General features: G+C 42.3%; 1 protein-coding gene and 1 long non-coding RNA gene across 2 annotated transcripts in view; one reads left to right on the top strand and one right to left on the bottom strand.

The window, feature by feature from the left end:
• Window positions 1–102: 102 nt before the first annotated feature.
• LOC128419486 (uncharacterized) lies at window positions 103–8,577 on the top strand. The gene is made up of 2 exons (XR_008331860.1): window positions 103–253; window positions 8,300–8,577. It is a non-coding gene; the product is annotated as an uncharacterized LOC128419486 (long non-coding RNA).
• Window positions 8,426–17,445, bottom strand: part of ITFG1 (integrin alpha FG-GAP repeat containing 1) — a 114,643-nt gene continuing 105,623 nt past the window's right edge. Inside the window, exons 17-18 of the mRNA XM_053400234.1 lie at window positions 12,886–13,003; window positions 8,426–9,597 (exon numbers count right to left, since the gene is read on the bottom strand). Of these exons, the coding sequence (XP_053256209.1) occupies window positions 9,538–9,597; window positions 12,886–13,003 (178 nt within the window). The 3' untranslated portion in view covers window positions 8,426–9,537. The remainder of the gene's footprint in view (window positions 9,598–12,885; window positions 13,004–17,445) is intronic.

Below are 17,445 nucleotides of genomic sequence, written 5' to 3'. Positions count from 1 at the left end.
GCTGGGTGGATCCCAGGAGGGATCGGCTGCTCCAGTCCCCAAGCGCGCGGATTGAATGGGGAGCAGCAGACAGACGTCACGTTAAAAGTGCCATTTCTTCCCCATTACAGGGCCAAGCAGAGAAATCGGTGGATGAATTTGCGGTGGTGGCGCCGGTGACACGGCTGGAGACTCCGGCGAAGTGCAAATCCCCGCCGATCGCGCCTCCGCCTTGTCTGCGTTTTGCTCATCGCGCTTGCCCGAGAGAAACCCAGTGAGTTAAGATGATCGCACTTTTTATCGGATTAACTTCTGTCCCATCTTCTGCGACTGGAGGGGCCGAAGCAAACAAACAGCGATACACACACCCTCCCATACACCCGCGACCGAACGGATCCATCTCGATCTGGACGGTCGTTCAGATAAGGTCCTTCCTTCCTACTGGACATGCTCTGCGTGGACGGCAAAAATGCGCAAGCAGTGGCTGCTTTGGAAACATTCAGGAAGAAGCATCCTTGATCGGTTGGCTGATGGATGCCTTCTGCAGCTGCTGGTCTTGACCGGGGGCAGCCAACGCTGCGTGGCCCTCCAGATGTTGTGGACTACGACCCCCAACATCCCTGGCCATGGGCCATGTTGGCCGGGGCTGATGGGAATTGTATCCCGCAGCACCTGGAGGGCACCACGTGGGCTAGCACCCCTGTTCTAAACCGTGCTCAGCTCCTAAAGGAAGGGCACTCCCGAAGATCAAAGTCTGCCTGGAAACAATGCCCTCTCATGTGGCTGCTGTCCTCCCTCCACCCACCCTGTTGCTGATGTAGAGACACTGGGGCATGGCTGATGTGGAAAGGCAGGATACAAACCTAATAAGTAGTTCCTGAGGGGTGAGGCAAATGCACTCTGCATCTGTTCAGAGCTGCTGCTGCCACCTACTCTTAACCATAGAAATTTCAGGATTGTGTCCCAACATTGAAAATGCACACCAGGACTGAGCCTTTGCGGCTGTCAAAGTCTTGGTTCCAGAGAACTGTAACTATTTCCTGCCAGTAATTGGAGAGCCACTATGAGTGTGAGCACACACATTCCATCTAGGAGATTCCTGCACCACTCCACAGGGAAGAACTGGATTGTTTTGTGTCCTTTCTTCATCCGTCTCCATTCCTGGTCCAGCAGCAATATTTGGCTCATCATGCTGCTTCTCTCCCACAACGAGCCACAATCTCTTCTCAACAGCTTTTCGGTTTTTTGGTTTGTTTTTTTTTGGTTGCAGCAAAGTGGTGGAAGAAAGCTAAAATCTAGTTAGATAATGTTAGTCTTTGGACTTTGAACCTCCTCGCTAGATGCCAATGTGTAATGACTTACTTATTTAAAAATGTGATAAGTCATTCCTGCTGTGTGTGTGGCTTCTGCTCATTCCACTTTTTGTGGACCTTAACTTCTGCCCCAAAGTCCTGCTCTGTTGTTGCCACTCTAAGCTTAAGTTGATTCTAATGATTTCAAGAAAATGTTCCCAACCAGTTTTCCAGTGGAAACATCTGAGACATTTGGAAAATGAAGGTGTGGGAATAGTTGCTGAGAACACATAATTCAGAATTCACTATAGGGCTGTTTGCCATTATCACATTGAAACTGTCTTCAGAAAGCTTGCAGCTTTGGTCCTCTCCCTCATTTTCTGGGTGTATGATAATCCCACTTTTGCAAGCCTATCATCACTTCTGCCCTTCTTGCTACCTCAACCTTTGAGGCAAGGTTTAACAGCAGAGCTTTCCCTGCAAACTTGCTCCTAAACAATATTGAAAAGGGTGATGATACTTATGAATGGCCTCAAAGTTCTAGGTGCTTTACAAAAACTGTGAGTTAAAGACAAGCCCCGGTCTCAGGCTTTCAATGTAGTAAGGTTATACGAGTTCATGTGTGCATCACACAAACTCCTATGATTATTAAATCTGACAAGTCAATTACTTGAGAATAATGCATATTCTCAATAGCATGCGCAGGAATGGGCACACCTGCCAATACAAACTTTAGTGATCAATATTGTTTTGCAGTTGGTATCCTGATGGCAGTATTTCACTTGTCAGGGTCTCAGTACTTAAGGAAGCAATTTGCAACTGAATCCAAAGAGCTAGTAAATCCAATAAACTGCCTGTAAATTAGATGGACACTTATAAAGGTTGCCTTTTGATATCTGTTTTAATGGCTGAGCTTACTCACTAGAACTTGAACAACAATAGATTCCATCTCTTATGAATTCTGGTGTTGTCCTAATGTGTTTTAGCCACTTTGATATTTTTTTTGTATTACTATTATTATTATTGTGTTGGTAGCTTAGCCATCCTTACCCAAACCGAACAAAAGTAATTTGCTAGCTTTTGTACATCTTTTTTCCCCCAGACGTGCAAGGTCTAATGGTGACAGAATTGTGCACACTTTCGATTTGCACAGCATTTTAGAGGAGCCTATGAATCTCGTATAAAGTTAAATAGGGGGATGGGCTGGAAACGAGCTAGCAACACAGGAAATAGAGGTACCAAATGTGTATTTTTGGTGCAGCAGATGGCGCCATTTCATCTAATAGCCCCTCTCTGGCAGAATAGGATCCCGGGCATTGAAGATGCTGCATCAGTGCTGTAGAAGTCAGGGTCATAAGCTTGGTGCTAATTTGCATTTCTCTTTGTAATTCTCCCCCCCTCCCCTGCAGTTTCTTCATAGAGTAAGCACAGCCACAGGATTTTCAGACATCTGAGCTACATGCTGTACTGTAAAACTATTGTGCTATTTCCCTCTTAGGTATCCCGAACCTCTTTATGTATATACACCTAGTTGGAGATGTAGTTGCTGTTAGCCTGTGAAACTTAAATGAATGAAACAAACTATATAGATATAAAGTCAGGCCTTTTTTCAGCTGGAACTCACCGGAACTCAGTTCTGGCATCTCTCAGGTGGGTATCATTGCCAATTATAAGAGAACAAAGGAGGCGTTCATGGTGAGTTCTGGCACCTCTTTTTCAAGAAAAATAGCACTGTATAAAGGCCATGTTATTCAGCAAAGCTGGAATGCTAGTGTTAAAAGTCACCTTGAGTGACAGAAATGCAACTTGTTAAGAATTCCGCTTGCACTCAGGCTAAAGCAGCTGCTTCCAGCTCAAAACTTGTGCAACCTCCCTGTGTAGGTATAACTGGGACGGCTGTTGAGGGTGTTGCTATTCACCATACTGCCATCAGTATACATAGGGTGGTCCAATGGTTGCAGTGTTGGACTAGGACCTGGGAGAGACCAGGGTTCAAATTCTCACTCAGCACAGAAGCTGGCTGGGTGACCTTTGGCCAGTCACTGCTAACCTGTTGCACTCACCACATGGGAACTTTCCCTGCTAATTGATCACACCCCCATCAATAGGCTGAGAAGGCTGGAGGGAGGGTGGCAAGTGTCCTATTTTCCAGAGGAGAGTCCTCTGTTGCAAAGTGTCCGCTGATGCTGTTTAAATAAATAAAAAAGTATCTTGTAGTGTTGTATGCTTTGTTTTAATTTTAAGTTGCCTACAGCCATCATGTGTTAGGCAACACACACACTTATTCTCTCTCTCTCTCTAAATAATAATAATAAACTTTTTACTTTAAAGGGCTTTTAAGATAAACAACCATGTGAAGTGGCAGCAGAATCATAGAAGACTTGAAGCAGCCCATCAACAGCTAGTACCTGGCTCCCCTGCTCACACCCATTAAGGAGAGGGGTACTGTATTGCAATTTGCATTAATTATTTCCAAATTATCATCTATACATATCAAGCAGTATAGATGTCTTCCTCTTCTTAGCTGATTAATTTCTTCTAGCTGGAGGGGATAGTGAAAGGAAGTTTCTACTCCCCTTATCTACCCATCTCCCGCTCAGTGGATAATTATCCCTAGAAGTGTGTGTGGAAGGATAAGGGAAAATTAACCACTAAGGAGAGAGAGAGAGAGAGAGAGAGAGAGAGAGAGAGAGAGAGAGAGAGAAGAATAGATCAATAAGAGAAACAGAGGGGGCCTGTGGCTCTTTTTTCAGCCACCCCCCCATTTTTCCTCACTGGTGTTTTGTTTTGTTTTTTTGCAGAATTCTCAATATACAGCAGTCTTAAGTGATCAAGTAGAACATATAACCATGCAGGTTCAGCTTTGGGGGTAATACCAGCATGCAGAAATAAATCTCAACTGGCTGTGAGCCATGGCACTTCTTATGTCAGATTCTAGGGTAGGTTTGTTTCCATCTAGGAATAACAATAAAATGCACAACTAGTTATGCAAACTGGAAACAAACTGTTCTGAAAGTGGAACCCCCACACTGATGTACTGAAATAGTGGCTGTTAACATATGTGTGATCCAGGAAGAATGGTCTCCAATATGGCCAGGTCACTCTAAACCTAGGTGGCTCTGTTTTGGCACTACAAAGATAAGCACCTGTGAAATAATTTATACAAGCTGGCTAAAACTTGTGACTGCCAGTCAGTGAGGATTAAGAAGCACAGTGTCTCTCCAGTGTAATTGTACCATCATTATTCACAGCAAAACATGAGATTCCCTAAGCCTCTAATATGCAGGTGAGAGACATTTATACACGTGCAAATTATAGACCCTTATCCCACAAATGCTCAGTCGTGCATATGCTTAGTTTGGCCCAAATCTGCGGTGGCTCCTCATGCTTCAGAAGTCAAGGATGCATCTCTGCCTTGAAAACATAGCTTATTTATAATAAGCCGCCCGCCTCACACACAAACAATACGCAGAGTGCATTACAGATTCAAGGTACATCTAGGAACACACAAATCTGCCGTGTGCTAGGTCAGACTATTTGTCCATCTAGCTCAGCATTGTCTACTCTGATTGGCAGCTGCTGACCAGAATCTCAGGCAGAGGTCTCTGCCATCGCCTGGTATCTGACCCAATTAATTGGATATGCTGGGTACAGAACTTGTGGGATTCTGCATGCAAAGGATCGCTCTACCACGGAGCGATGCTGCCTCTCAAAGAGTGACCTTGCTTCTACCAATCTCCTGCTGAGACTTGAGCTTGCCTCACCTGTTTTTCCCTGCATTTTGGAGCTCTGCACCATGAGCCAATGCAGGTGGCTCAGAAGTGGTGCATTTCCAACGCGAATCCGATGCGACCTCTGTTAGCTGCTCTGTGGAACAAAAGATACAGGCCCCCCACATTCGCATGGTTAGTGCGCATTCCCAAAAGGAGTCTGCATGAAGCTTCTGTGCAGAGGCATGCTTAGGCAGGTGAATCTTCTCTTGGCACATTGTGATCTGATTTACATAAATCAATTGGGGTGTGTGTGTTGGCGGAAAAGAGAATTATTCCTCACAGCAGTAGGTTGAATTCAGTGACATATTTGTCCCAGCAAACTTTGGCTCCATAGGATTCCATCTTTAGAGTTTCCAAACCAAAGCAAGACTAGGAGAGAAAAATGGAGTCTCTACAGCAAGGAACACTTCACATGATCAGAACACATGAATAGTAAACAGCTGACAAAGGCACGTCCAGGCTCATCTAGACTAACTATCTGAACTGCAACGTAACATGCTATACTTAAAAAAACCCCTGCATCTGCTAGACAGTTGTCTGGAGAGCTTTAAAAACTCCAAGCAGCTGTTTTGCAGAGTACAAAATTTCTACACCGAAGTCAAAGCTATTTAGGAATTTAAACACAAGATTGTATCCAAAAATTTACATGTGAGATTGTTCACTTTTTGCTGGAAGCTAAAGATGTCTTCCAACACTGCTCACCAGCAGGATGATTCATAGTCAGCTTATTTGGACTTGCCATAAATTTTTTTATTTCTAACCACACTTGAACAATCAGTTTTGAACTTGAGCAGTGCTACTATTGTTTGCAGTGGAACTTATTGATGTTACTGCTAAGAGTTGGAACATCGCAAAGAGGCAACACATGCTTTCTTACCATTAAAATGGGGAAAGCAACCGAAGTAATGCTAGAATGTTTTTTTTCTATCCACTAATCTGTCAGTTTTATAATTACATTGTGCTCTTCCTGCTATAAAGAACACTTTATAGTCCAGGCATAGCTTTATAAAAGTGGTGAACCTCAAATTGTTCTGACGATACAAGCTCCATTCATTTTAGCCAAGACTCAGGTGGTACAACACTCAAGAGGTTGTGCATCCCATGGATCTAACAAACAATTCAGTAAAAATCTAAAAGGTGATGAACAGTATTTCTTTATTTCTTTATTTAATTGCATTTATTATTAATTTTATTCATTGGTTTTTTTTAACACCGCCCTTTGCCCTAAGACCAAAGGGCAGTTTACGATATAAAAACACAAAAGTACATAGCATAATAACAAGCAAAACCAGTAACATCTTCTCTTGCATCACTGTTTAAAGAAAGATGGGCGTGGTTCTCAAGCAGTGAACACATTATTAGAATAGAGAGAAGAAAACAACTTCCACACTAGTGGCTTCTTGGAATAAGAACAGCCTATTGGATCAGACCAAATGGCTCAGCTAGTCCAGCATCCTGTTCTCACAGAGGCCAACCAGATGGTTATTGGAAGCCCACAAGCAGGACCCGAATTCAAGAGCACTCTCCCCTTCTGTTGTTTCCAGCAACTGATACTCAGAAGCATTGCTGCCTCCAGCTATGGAGGCAAAGTATAGCCATCATGGCTAGTAGCCATCGATAGCTTTCTCCTCCATGAATTTGTCCAATCCTCTCTCAAAGCCATCTAAGCTGGTGGCCATCAGTGCCTCCTATGGGAGTGACTTCCATAGTTCTAACTATGTGCTGCATGAAGAAGGACTTCCTTTTATCTGTCCTGGATTTTTCCAACATTCAGCTTCATGTCTTGGTGTACTCTTTGAGATCTGTTTTTGAAACCTTACCTAGCCCATTTGGGAAATCCGGGGCCACGAGACATAGGAATAGCCATAGTTTATAGACTACCCTGAATGTGCACCCTTGTCCTCTCCCCTCAAAAGTTAAACATCTCAGTGTGAGATGAGATATTTCAGGCATTTCTTACCCTTAGTACAACCACCAAACTGTAGCATTAATACAAAATCCCCGTAATACTCCCTATAGCTTTCTCTGTGTATTATCAGTGATATAAAATGAAGGAAGATGGAAATAGCTCCGTACAAAGCCTACTTTCTCTATATTTGGAGTGCACCACAGGAGACCTCTGCCAGGAGCAGGGATGAGGAACCTTAGTTATTGAGGGCTCTCCAGACCTCTCTACTTAGCCTATCCTTGACACTGACTACTTGTCATGATTCCAGCTCTGCACATGCTTGGAATGCTTTTGCTTGGCTGAAATGTGCTCTTGACCTGTAAAAATGCCTCTTTTTTGCAAGCTGCCAGCTTGGTTTAGTGGTTAGAGCAGGCTTCCTCAACCTCGGCCTTCCAGATGTTTTTAGACTACAATTCCCATCATCCCTGACCACTGGTCCTGCTAGCTCATGGGAGTTGTAGGCCAAAAACATCTAGAGGGCTGAGGTTGAGGAAGCCTGGGTTAGAGTGTTATACTAGGACCTGGGAGACCCATGATTCAAATCCCCACTCAGGCATGAAGCTCACGGACTCTCAGCCTAACCTATCTCACAGGGTTGTTGCAGGGATTAAATGTGTAGGGGGAGAACCATGTATGCCACTTTCAGCTCCTTAGGGGGAAAATGTGGATTTTAACCACAGCAAATAAATAAGAAGCTTTATAGAAATCTCATTGACTTTTGCATGGCTTGGATGTGTCCTACTGAACGAAGGTTGTCACATGCTTTTCTCCACCTACTTTTGTCTCTGTTCCCACTGGCGTGCGGCACTTGGAAGGTTCCTCATGAGGGAAAGTGGCTCCCAGGCTGAAAATGGTTCCCTACCCCTGTTCTAGATCCGTTAATAGCAGTCATGCAACATGTGGGCAGAAGACTCCATCAAGCATTCTCTAATAAGCAAGGCCTGTGGCAACTAGATAGAAAACGAGTTTCAAGACCAGGGCAAATTTGTACTTTCTTGCTTCTCTCTTGCTACTGTCCCAGGAAGTGCCAAGACTGGGAAGAAGTAAAGCAAATGCAGTCATGATTGGGGACGAGTTTGCATACAGTTTGCTCTAAATATAGATGATCCCAGGTTCAGTTTCTTCCATCTTCATTTGAAATGAATTCAAGCCATAAGCTTAGGAAAGACTACTGGTGTGTGAGACCTAGGAGAGTTGCTGTCAGAGTAGACCAACGGCCTGAGCAACTCAGGATACGACAGCTTCACATGTTCATGTGTTTCCCGTTTCTCCAACTCATTTTTTCCCCTTTTGATTTTCCTTTACAGGTCAATGCCGAAATGACAAGATTGATTCAATGGTTGATTCAAGGGGCCACACAGTGAGCACAGATGTTGTATTGAAAAGAAGCAACATTTAGATTCACCATCCATAAACTAAGCCAACATGCATGATTTAACTTAATAGATGCCATTTATTAGGAATGCAGGACAACAGTTTTCAAATCATGGTCAATTATAAATAAATCTCTAAGAATAAAGGAACAACCATATTATACAAAGTATGTTTCCAACAAAATCTGTTTAATAAAAAAGCCCATACCTCCTTTTTGGAAAATGATTCTTAAACTTAGCTGGAATTCTCTTTGTTCATGCCAAATGCAAAAAAAATAAATAATTGGTTTGGTATGATTATATGAAAATACAGCACAGTCCAGCCCTTGATTATAAGTGAATTTGAAAAGATCATACAACATATTTTTCCATGGTGGATTCTTTCCTTATTCCTTTCCCAATAATTTCACCTTATTGGTCAACTTTTATCATGATTAATCTTTAGTGCAATTACATGATAACCATGAGTAAGCCATGCAAAATTATTCCACTTTAGGAAGGCATAATTTAAAATAGAAGTTGAATTATATACTTCCATCTTAAAAATATTAATATATTAATAGACATTGTGACCAGTTTCTTTTTCTTATTAGGGTGTTTGTATCTTCCAATTTACAGCCTTTCCTCTCACTTGATTGGCTGCGTAGATTCATACAAAGCTGAGTAACCCAGAGAACTACAGATCAAACACCCTGGAGGACAGTCAGAATAGCATGAGATATCTTCACTCATCTGACAATTATAAAAATGCAATTCACATTTGTGGAATCTGTAAGTGACAAGTCTTACTCAAGTAGCACTAATGGGGATTTTGCTGACTGAAACTCACTTCTAAAATTTACATACGACTTCCTTTTCGTGAGTCATTGTACAGAAGACAGTGAGGATATGCAAACAATTGAACACATGCTGTATGGTCCATTATTAAAGCAGATTTTACAGCTTTTTAAAAAACAAAGAGAAAACGTCTATCAGTATATATACAACCAATTATTGGAGGGCCATGTGAAACAGGCTTGATTTTAACACTTTACAAATAAATTAAAACCAATGCAACATTTACAAATAGCACAGGAACAATACCCTCCCCCCCTGGCCCTCACAGGCTCGAATACAGTATCTGAGACCAAGCAAATGTGTAAGCACGTCCTCCATCAACATATTAAGGCGCATCACATAGCATCAAAATGGAACCGATGGGCTTCTTGCCTTTTCTCTCTGTCATCTGCTTTCTGTGGGGAAGGGGAGGGATGAAAGAGAGTATTTTGGTAAATGCATCTTGCATTTTGACTTCCGGAGTTACTGAATTGCATGGAGTAGCTGCTTTATCATGTGAAGAGGTAATGGAAAGCTCACTAAAAGCCTTAACGGTTAGTACTTAAATAGGTGTCATTTTAGAGGAGAAGAGAAATGGCCACTGCAGTCAGTGATCAACTCTCTTTTGTGTTAATGGCCCAGTGCTTTGGGTTGGTTCATTAAATGCTTTTCTTTAAGAGCGATAATTGTCAAAGTAGAAATGACTCTTGGTACACAAGGATTTCCTGTCGTCTGGACTGTGCTTATTTGCTGAGATGTGAGGGGAAGCTCTAAAATGACTAACATCTGGGGGGCTTGCTCCAGTTGTGTTTTAAAAAAGCATTCTCCTTCAACCACTATTCGAAATGCAAACTTATAAGCCACAATGTTTGGCTCAAATAATCATTACAGGTACAGTGGTACCTCGGGTTAAGTACTTAATTCGTTCTGGAGGTCTGTTCTTAACCTGAAACTGTTCTTAACCTGAAGCACCACTTTAGCTAATGGGGCCTCCCGCTGCCGCTGCACTGCCGGAGCATGATTTCTGTTCTTATCTTGAAGCAAAGTTCTTAACCTGAAGCACTATTTCTGGGTTAGCGGAGTGTGTAACCTGAAGCGTATGTAACCTGAAGCGTATGTAACCCGAGGTACCATTGTACTGCAATGCAGGAAAAGGAAATATTTGTAAGCGTTGCACACGATGATTGACATGCCCGTTCTCTAAACAAAGGCAGGAGTATATTTAACCTATGTTGGTCCAGGCATGTCTTCTGCAGTTTGCAATCTTCCATATGCCCTGGGCAACCTGTCCAGTAAAAACTGCCCATAAACCTGTCTTTCTACTGTTTAGTGGACTAAGCACAAACATTACACCTGTAATTGAGGAGAGGCCTGGTGCAGAAAGGGAAATGGTTGTTACATCTTAAGGTGGCTTGTGAAAAGTTTGCCCTCACCTACCTCATCCTTATCTGACAAGCTGTGCTTGCTCTCTAAGGGCACTCTGGGACTTCATGTTGAACTGACAGTACCCTTCTGGATTTTGCTGTCAGGCCTTTTATCTTTCAGGAAAAGAACTCCGGTTTTAAGGCGTTATCACTTCGGGCTTCTTGGCAGTGACATGCTCATGCCACTAAGGCTCTGACACATCTCAAATGTATAAAAGAAGCCTGCGACATGTTCCCTTCTATCCCACTCCCAGTCTTGGCAAATTCACAGAGCATAATGTGCTGGCTCCTCTCCTCTCCCATTCCTGCCATTGCTCCCTTCAAACAGTAATTCCAAGCCAGCTGTATCCTCTTTCTCTCCCCCTTCCATGGCATTTTGAAAAGGTTACCTGTAAGACTCATTTAACACAAAAGTCTAAAAAAACCACCCCTCGGATACATTGTGGTTTATACAGAGATATTTCTCCGCTATGTGCCAGTTCTCGCACACAGAATTAAAAGATGCATCTTGAACTGCTGGGTTTAGATTTGAACAGTTTTTATTTATTGCAAAAATAGTTGGTTTTTAAAAAAGATTAGTAGAATTATAAAAAGTGAGGGGGCACCTTCGGATCTCAACCTGCTTGTCAACTTCCCCATAATAGCTGTTCTTCAGAATATGCATTTCCTCCCCTGTAATAGTGCAATGCCCTTCACGGTCTTCCTCCCAATTTCAGCTAATGCCCCTGATAAAGCTGGAGGTGTGTGAGGAGTCAGCGAGCATTTCATACTTTAGAGGTGAGAGATATCTCCGCTCAGTAAAAGCGCAGTTGTTGCTAACTTGGTTCTGTTTGCTGAGTTGAGTGCCACCCCGAATATCTAACTTCATGGTTGTTTCTGTACCTCCTGCCTTTGGCATTTGGTGTTAACGCTTTGGAAGGGTTTATGACAATAGGCTTACTAATTTCCAGGCGCCGTGCAAAACCTTTCTAAACATTTAGCTCTTGCTCTTTTGTTTCATGAATGCCAATGACAAGCCGCCGTGAGTCTAAAATGCGGTAATTTTGACAGTTATGATTACAGCTTGGCTAGGCGGCAGCACTTATTGGCTACCCTGCTGGCTCAACTGTTTGCTGTGAATGGAGAGCTATATGGGAAATTGGGACACAGTTTCCTTTTGTAGTATGAAAAGAAGCCTCCCAAATGGCTTCTCCGGATCAATGCATTTCTATAGAGAAAAACAGTCAGTTTTGCTCATGGTAAAATATCACCGTTTGAAGCATGTCAATAAAAAGTCAGCAAGGGTTTCTTAAACACAAGAGGGAAGAAATCCCTTTGTATTACAGCCTGACTGAAAATAATGAAAGCATGGGTTAAATTTCATTCATTGACAGAGCCACAATGTGCCTCAAGTATCTTTCAGTTAAACTACAGGCAGAGCAAGACATCCAAAGCCACAGCCACACATACAAAATTTAACGAATGAAGGCACTTTTTGATTTGTGCACTGAGGCCACATATAGCAAAATGTGATGGGAGGAAGGGATAGTACCTCTTCAGAATGCAGAGGGCAGATACTGATGGAAAGCAACTCCACTTAAAAAAACACCTAGCTCGTTGGGGAGGGAGTTTCTAGTCCAGCTGTGCTAGCTTTCTACTTACAGGGTTGTTTTTAATATTGATGAGAATTCAAAAATGTGAGCCCCCCACCTGCAATTTCAAGTGACATATTGTATTGCAGAGAGAAAGAAAGAAAGAAAGAAAGAAAGAAAGAAAGAAAGAAAGAAAGAGGAAGACACAAATGCACGGGAATAAGTAGGCCACAACTTTATTAAAGGAACATGGCATTCATCCACCAGCTAAGGCCAGTATGGAGGGGCAGATCTAATCCTCCCCATATGACTTGCTCAGAAAGACTGGGATGGATAGCTAGCTGCAATACCTGTCCCCATCCCATCATTAAGGTGTAGGGCCAAGCTTGATTTGGGGCCGGGGGTAACCCACTATCCATTCTGACTGGCAATGGCTTCTCAAGGTCTCAAGCAGACGTTTTTCTCAATCTTGTTACTCAATATATTTATAATAGGAGTCTAATTCTGGGACCTTCTGCATACTTTAACATGCATTATTTCCCCTGTTGTTTATTGAAGAAATGACTCAAAATCATCATGCTGAAAATGGCAACTTTTCCCAAAGTGAAAGGCTTAATTAAAAAAAGGATGATGTGGAGTTTAGTTCGCAATGTTGTATTGTCTGAACTTGACGCAAGAAAGACAAGCGCTCGTAACAGATTAAGCTTACCTTCTCTTGCCAGTGAAGTATGCCGATTATTGCCAGGATGAAGACACAGACCCCAATTAGGGCAATAGCCGTCAGCAATACGATGTTACTTGGGGTTAGGTACAGCTTGGCACTCCAGCTGTGGGTATAAAGGAGAATCCAAGAAAACATCAGTTTACTTTCAGGACTGATGGCAAGATGTTCCACAGAGATTATGGAAAGCAGAATGATAAAAAGCTGCCTGACTTCGGGCCTGTTTGATTTGGAGCTCTATGGGATGTAAAGCAATGAGTTAAGATCATCTCCCTGCTCCCCAGCCAGGGCACGTTTGTCAGAGTAACATTTTGACTTGTCGCTTGATGTGTTGACTCACTGCAAAGTTGATGTTCGCTTTTGGAAGCAGAGACAATGCGCAGAGAAAAGGAAGGATTTAGGAAGCAGGAGGCAGCAGCAGTGAGAGAAGATAATCTACTGCACATTAGTCTCTGAGTAGGAAAGGCCACATGTTTCAGGAAGGAACTGCACCCATGATATGAAGCAGTACAAATTGGGAAAAACTGGTAGGTGTATTTCTCCAGCTCCTGTTTTTAACGGGGTTCTATTAAATACAGGAAACTACACTGCAATAAAGCTTCCCTCAAAGGCTTTGGCAGAGAAGAATTATCGGTGAAATATACCAAAACAGAGCAAAGGCAACCCTTTCCATCATCTTTACCAAAGTCACTTTTCAGGTGATATTGCTATGTTCTGAGTTTATAAGCTTACAAATGCATCACACTCAAAGTATGCTAACATCAAAAGGTTTTCCTTTCTCAGCTAGGACTAAAACGGCGTATGGAGTTTGGAAACCTGAAACCCTTATTTCAGGAAAATAATATACATAAGAATTCTTCAATTATCTTTGGGGTACCGAAACACAAAAGAACTTCAAGTGTTCTTGTGGCGTGCTTTGCAAATGGCTCCATTGATTATTGGAAGTTCATAAACAGGATGTCAATTCAAAGCCACAAGGCGGCATTTAGCCCATCATGTGTCATTTTGCTCTTTTCTCACAGCCCAGGCAACGGTTTCATATCGATCTGAGTTAATGTGTCTCAGCAAAATGAACTCTTAACTGTCCCATTTGTGGAGTGTGGTTCCAACTCAGGCATGCAGAAAACAACACAATCATAATATACCCGTCAGGAGATCATTTAAAATACATTCTCCAACCCCTGCTCCCGTTTTTGTAATTGATCCCTCTCTTGTTTTTGGATGGTGGGGGGTGCAAACTATGTGCTTCTGTAATCCTTAGGTCTGCTTGAAGAAAAGAAGTATTAGGATTGAAAAAAGTATGGCTCCAGAGTTAATTGCCAGTATACTCTTTAGGATAAGGTGAAACACTCCTCAGGGGTCCAAGCACAAGGCTTCTTCTAAAGCATTTTGCAGAATCGTGCATTCCATTCAATTCCATTCTAGGGGCTTATTTTATGGAAGGTATTTACTAGGGATGTGTGCCAGCCAAAATATTTAACTTGTATCTCTGGCCAAGGGAAGCCAACTCACCTGTTTTGAATCTGCTCTATGGCTTGCATCTACCTTTAGTTCTATGCAGAACAGACCCACTGAAATTAATGGGCATGACATAACTGAAGTCTGCTAACACCCATGGGTCTCCTCTGAGTAGATTTCAGTGGGCTACAACCCCATGTGTTTCCGAGACAACTTGTTATTCGGGTCTGAAGCAGTGTTCCCTCCCCCTCACTGATTACAATGGGGAATCTAAAAATGGCTGCATTCCCCCCCCCCCCGGAAGTGGACAAAGTTTGCAGATAAAGGCGCTCCTCCAGGGTGGATTAAGCCTGCCAAATTGCAGGCAGTTTCACTGCAGGATTTTGTGCAGCAAGCTTTTAAGGTTTTTTTTAAAAAAGCAAAAAAGTCTTAGAATTCAGTATAATGGTTCTCCCTTCTCAGGGGATGAAGACTTTCAGAATAACAGGTGCAATGGTTTTCCCACAAAACGTTTTTTAAAAAAAATCAGTGATTTTTTTTTTAAAAAAAGGCAAAATGCAGCATTTTGGGGTGATGCCTGTGCTTACAGAATGACTTGGGGCTTCCTTGATCTAACTTCAGGTGCCTTGTAAATGGTGTAATATGACTAATCTCCCTTGAAGCATTCCTGTTTGCCTCCTACTTTGCGCTGAACCTAGAGTCAATGCACACAGAGTGGAAAGCCATGAATGTTTCAGCATCCACCACACCCCATAATATGCCTGGGGTGAAAAACTTGAAGTGCTTAGTAAGGATTCAGTGTAGTTCCAAGAAAAACTGGAGGACAATGACCCCCTCTGGACTCTCATTTGTGGGTGCACAGGGCAAAGTTGCACTATACACTTCTATTCCTCAGACAAAACAATATTCTAAGGGTAAAATTCTGCTTTGGAATGCAAATTAACTCAACTACTATATAAAAATCCTACTGGGGCACAACAAATACTGTGGTGTAAATCCAATATTTTACTACATCTGTTAGACTGGTGAAAATCAAAACAACAAAAACCCAACTGTCACAACTGAAAAAAATTAAAAACAAGAATACAACAAAACAAAAAATATGCAAAGGCAAATTAGAATAACAAACCATTTTACTAAAATGTAAGATTTACAGAAGCTTTTCTAGACAAGCCATACGAAGAGGTCACAAGCTTGTCAAGTATAAATTATGATAGAAGATTGTTAAATTAATTAAGTCTAGCTTGAAAATGACTTCCCGGATCCCTTAGTACTGAATTTCAATCCTCACTGGTTTGTAAAACAACATGTAATGAACTTTTTTCATAAAAATATTTTCCGATTTCTCCTTCCAAAGGCACACAGGCCATTTCAAAAACTAGAACATGAAGCTGAACCACATATCTGTGGAAAGATTGATTAGATTGCTTTGGAGTAAGCAGGTGGCAGAATACATTCTCCTTTGTTTAATATCTCTCAACTACCATGTGATTACATTAGTATAAAGCAAAACTGCATTCTCTTTTCACTTTTTCAAGTGCTGCTGCTTTATTTCAAAGATTAATAAAGCTGTGATCTCTCTAACAAACAAGCATAGTTTTGTTTTAGGATTACAATAAAGATTTATTGGCCACTGAGGTCAGCCACTGCAATCAATAAATCTTGAAACTGACTGAAAACTAAAATCAATGTGCATTTTATAAGAGGCATAAATTTGAGAGAGCATTCTTTCAGAAAACACAAGGAGCAAAATAAGAGATAAATGACTAAAAACTCAATTGTAGGAAGAAGTAGTATTACACCAACAGCTCCTAAAATATCAGCACCAGAATTTACTTGATGCTGGTTAAAAGGAGCAATAGCACAGCCCACTGTGTTGCTTTGACTAAATGAGACATTATTGTAACAGTCGCTCTCGTGACATTTATTGCGTCTGGATTCAATGGAGCTTGAACTGGATTACAGAGTTAACTGAATGCTTCAGGGTATTTCACGTGGTGATCAATAGCATGATATGTATAATATTTCAACATATTTGGTAAGCATTTTGGGAAGTGTATCTAAATATGTCAGTCTTCCTACCTACAGTATGTTAGTTCTAGGAGTACCGTATTTTTTGCCCTATAGGGCGCACCGGCCCATAGGGCGCACCTAGTTTTTTGGGGGGGAAGTAAAGAAAAAAAAATTTATTAACCCCCCAGGCGCGGGGCTGGGGCGGGGGAAGCCCGAGCTTCCCCTGACCCCAGCCACCAGAACAGGCTGCTATCCGCAAGCCTTGGGAGCCCGGCGGGAGTTCCCGCCGGGCTCCCAAGGCTTGCGGATAGATTCCTGAAGCCTGGAGAGCAAGAGGGGTCAGTGCGCACCGACCGCTCTTGCTCTCCAGGCTTCAGTGAAAGCCTGCATTCGCCCCATAGGATGCACACACATTTCCCCTTCATTTTTGGAGGGGGAAAAGTGTGTCCTATAGGGCGAAAAATACAGTAATTTGCTTTTCTTCCCCCTGCAGTACATGGTAAGTTGTTGACTGCGTGGAGAATGAACATTAAAATCTGCTCCAACCTCTCCTTCCATCTTTTCGTAGTGATTGGTTACTGATGGCATCTAGCAGGGTTTGGGAACCTCAGGCCTGTGGGTCAAATGTGGCCAACCTCTATCGTCTCTCTATCTGGCCCTTTGGGCTCTTCCCAGGACACACCAGACCTGCTTTGCAAGTGTCTTTTCTTGACCCGATTGTATAACTGAATTTGATAATTTGCTTGCCTAGGTAGAAGGTGCACTGCAGGGGCTGGGACTAAATGACCCTTTGGGTTCCTTCCAACTCTGCAGTTCTATGATTTTATATATAAGAGTGTGTCTACAGTGAGCTTACTGTACACCAAGACAGTCTCAACCCCCCTAATCTGCACAGAAAGATAATTAAACCTCCAGTTCACAACTCCAGAGAAATCTGGTTGCCTGAACATCAGTGAAATGGCCATCACGCTTGACATGCAAATTAGGGGTAGGATATATCTCCATGAGGGGCAATCATTTCATTCCGCCTTCTTACAAGTGTCATGGCTGGTCAGTTTGTCTCGATCACCTGTACAT

This window comes from Podarcis raffonei, chromosome 8 (genome assembly GCF_027172205.1).
Source record: "Podarcis raffonei isolate rPodRaf1 chromosome 8, rPodRaf1.pri, whole genome shotgun sequence".
NCBI lineage: Eukaryota > Metazoa > Chordata > Lepidosauria > Squamata > Lacertidae > Podarcis > Podarcis raffonei.
The sequence above is the reverse complement of the archived record's forward strand: the minus strand, read 5'-3'. Positions and strand labels throughout refer to the sequence as shown.